Below are 3,804 nucleotides of genomic sequence, written 5' to 3'. Positions count from 1 at the left end.
CCCCCCCCCCCCACCCACCTTCTGGTTCTCAGTCCACCCCATGCCCCTTCCAGTTCTCGGTCTGCCCTGACACACCTTTCGACCACCTATAGGACAGCCCGCCCCGGTACCCGCCCGGGGTGACAGCGGTCAGGACGGCCTACCCACCTTCCGGCTTCACTAACCACCCTCAGCACCTAACACTCCTGTTTCTATCTGTCAACCAGGGCTTCCAATCAGGGAACTCATGTTCAGTGAGATCCACCTGGCCAACCTTGGTCCAATCACTACACTTATAAATGCTGTAATATTTCCTGAAAAGTAATTTTTAAACTAGAGTTCTTATATCTATCCAATTATATATATTTTAGGGCAGCATGGTGACTCAGTGGTGGAACCCAGGTTCAGTTCCATCCTTGAGTGATTGTGTGGAGTTTGCACATTCACCCAATGTCTGCGTGAGTTGCTGCTGGGTGCTCCGGTTTCATCCCACAGTTCAAGGATGTGCAGGTTAGGGTGGATTGGGCATACTAAATTGTCCCGCAGAGTCCAGGGATGTGCAAGCGAGGTGGATTGGCCATGCTAAATTGTCCGTAGTGTCCAGAGATATGCAGGTTATATGGATTGGTCCTGCTAAATGTGGTGTTATGGGGATAGGGTTGTGGGCTGGGTCTGGGTCTGGGTGGGATGCTCTTTTGAAGGGTGAGAAATAACTTGATGGGCCAAATGGCTTCTTTATGTGCTGTAAGTACTCTATGTTTTAAACCTTGTTCCTTGATAGTGAATGCCAGTGTGCATCAGACAACCATATCCACAGTAGGGAAAGGCAGCATTTGGTTTGTGCTGTTTCCCACAAGATATTTTCTTCAGGCTTAGTGCCAAAACCCCCTCCCTCTACTAACTGGAGTATATTTTTACCCACTCGCTATGTAGCATTGCTCTTTGGGTATCCAATGTGAGCTGAAATTGCTTTCTTCACTTCAGTACACAGGAGAATAAGTAGTGTATCAGACTTCATTCAGGCTAAAAATAGCAGACCCTTTATTGAATAGTAAGTGTGTAAATGAATAATATTGAATGCTACACTGATTACAAACTTCTATATTCTCCAAATAACATCAAAATAAAGGTAGTCTGCCAGTGCTAAAATATAGGATAAGACTGGCCTGCTCAGTTCCTGCCAGGTGACTTAGTTTAACATATGGGCTTTAATTCCTGACTAGTAAACTTGGGTTAAGCCTGATTAATTTGTTCAGGATTCTATCTGAAATTGCTCATAGTTCAAGTATTTAATGTCTACTTAGAAAGGAGATGACCAGGTGTCTTCCTTCCATTTAGGGAGTAAACTAAATTTGGAGGGCAGGTTTCTATGGGACTGGTCTTGCAAGTTTCCGAACAACTACTTATGGAGCTATCTAAAGTTCTAAAAGAAGATATTTTTGACTGTCCTGTCAGTTAGGAAGAATGAACAGAATAAGCTTAAAGAAAGCAACAATAACTGACAAAACTATTATGACATCTGGGGCGAGGTGTAATTGTTAGATCCCAAATGTAACAAGCTAACGGAGATTCTTTATTGGTAGGTTCTACAGCAAGCATGGCCATTTGTTGGTCAGTACCTGGAGAAGCTGTTGGTGAACTCCATTGCTCCCATTATTCGGAATTCAAACAATCATCTGCAAACCTTTGCCTTCACAAAAGTCAGCTTTGGAGTGAAGGTAATTCTGTACCTGTGCAGGTGTTACTCTAACAATCGTTAATTTCCACAATGTTTTGGTATGGGTTTTTTTCTGTGTTTGATACAGTGCATCCCTCGGGTACATTTAAAGAACAATTGAATGTTAACCTTTTGCAGCACCTTCACCCAATTTTATCCTCGAGTGAAGTTGCTGATCCAGTTCCATGCAAACCCTTCTCATCTGAGTGTTGGCCATGAGTGCTGGTAGGCTATTTGACTGTAGAATCCAAACTTGTCCTCACTGACAACAACTCATTTCCCCTTCCAAGGTTGGGTCACGTGTGAAGAGAATGTTTTGAACTGTGCAACACGGTGAAATGATATATTGGTGGTTTGATATTCCTTACTAAACTACCTGCAAGATATATCTGCCTCCCAATTCCCTCGCATTATTGATAATAACAAATATCTACTGAGGTTCCAATCGAATGCAGCCTACAATATTAATGAATTTGTAGATTTCTAGAGACCTACCAGCATAATTTGGTCAATGATGAATGTGTCAACTCATTTGACTCATTTCTACTGAAAAGAAATGTCATACTGGGATATTTACACAAGAGAGGGCTCACTCTGGATGCTGTCCCCTCTAGTATCTTATCATGATGAATCATGGGTACTGATCACCCTTCTGTAACTTATGATGGTGGCCATCATTTGAGTGTGAATCTAAGCAATGAGTTTGTCAGGACCATGACAGCTGAAGCTAACCCTGTCATCTTTCGACATTTACACATGATTACATCTCAGCTGCAGTTACAGGATAGCATTCATCCCAGCCTAAAGAGCTTCCTCTAATACAGGGCATTGCAGTCAATTGTTAACGTAGAAATATAGAAAATAGATGCAGGTGTCGGCCATTCAGCCCTTCCAGTCTGCTCCATCATTCAGTATGATTCATGAGCAACACTGTATCTTGTTCCCACTTTCTCCCCATACCCTTTAATCCCTTAACTGAAGAACTATATCTGACTCATTCTTGAATACCTTCAGTATTTTGGCCTTAACCACTTTCTGTGGTCGAGAATTCCACAGGTTCACCACGGTCTGGGTGAAGACATTTCTCCATACTTCAGTCCTAAATGTCCTACCCTGTATCTTCAGACTGTTTTGGACTCCCTAGTCACCAGGTACCTCTTGGTTCCAGTGGGAAGCAACGAAGAATTGACTGAGAAATCTGTGACTTTCAGCTATTCCCTTGCTAAATGTGAGGACCCAGTGGGAGCTTTTACTGTCAGAAGCAGAAGCCTGTTTACTGTGGACCAAAAAAGCTGAAATAGGTTCCAAATATATTACAAAATGCGAATTGTTCAGGTCTGTGTTGCTGGAGATCTGATCATACCTCTGAATGTCTTTCAGCCTCTGAAGATTCATGGAGTACAGGTGCATACAGGTACAGACAAAAGGCAGGTCACACTTGACCTGCATATCAGGTAATTGACTCACCGTTTAATTCCACTTTCCTGCTTAAGCTCCAAGATGAAAGCTCCTTGCATATAGAAGTACATATTAGCTGTCATATTTGTAATTTATTTGCCTTTTCCTGCTTGATGCATTAATCTAGTGTATTTCCTTGACCTTTGATGTTGACACTTGGTTTTTCGATTGATTCACAACTGCTTTAAAAAAAACTGGGGTATATCAGTGAAATTATCTTAGCACATTTTTAAAAATTATTCCTAGGTCTCTGCCAGTGTCATTGGAGGAGTCAGGAAAGCTCTGTCCAACCTTCTGTTCATCACCTGTGTTTTTAAACCAGGGATTCACTGCCTGGGAAAGTGAGGCCCTGAACTGTGTTCTAGCTCTCTTTACTCTTGCTTGGCACCAAGCTGTGCCTCAGCTATACTGTGGGCTGTAAATAAAAGGGCATATGGAACTGCTTCACAGATGCTCTACTGTTAGCAGTTTTTAAATCTTGAAGAGTGCAGGAAAATAAACTGTAACTTTATAGTAAATCTAAAACTCCATCAATCGGAAACAGTTCATCTATGAGTACTTTGCAACTTGAATTTATCTGGGACCCTCAGATATGTAACTTGCATTAATTTTGGTTACTTTCATTGCCCAAAGTCATTACCACATTAATG

General features: G+C 41.9%; 1 protein-coding gene across 1 annotated transcript in view; it reads left to right on the top strand.

Annotated features, from left to right (window-relative positions):
* The window catches only part of LOC122543351 (extended synaptotagmin-1), an 80,798-nt gene extending 77,218 nt beyond the window's left edge, over positions 1–3,580 (top strand). Inside the window, exons 3-4 of the mRNA XM_043681938.1 lie at positions 1,563–1,697; positions 3,077–3,580. Coding sequence (XP_043537873.1) covers positions 1,563–1,697; positions 3,077–3,154 — 213 coding nt within the window. The 3' untranslated portion in view covers positions 3,155–3,580. The remainder of the gene's footprint in view (positions 1–1,562; positions 1,698–3,076) is intronic.
* The last annotated feature ends 224 nt before the right edge of the window (positions 3,581–3,804 follow it).

This window comes from Chiloscyllium plagiosum, chromosome 43 (genome assembly GCF_004010195.1).
Source record: "Chiloscyllium plagiosum isolate BGI_BamShark_2017 chromosome 43, ASM401019v2, whole genome shotgun sequence".
In the NCBI taxonomy this organism is placed as follows: domain Eukaryota; kingdom Metazoa; phylum Chordata; class Chondrichthyes; order Orectolobiformes; family Hemiscylliidae; genus Chiloscyllium; species Chiloscyllium plagiosum.
The sequence above is the reverse complement of the archived record's forward strand: the minus strand, read 5'-3'. Positions and strand labels throughout refer to the sequence as shown.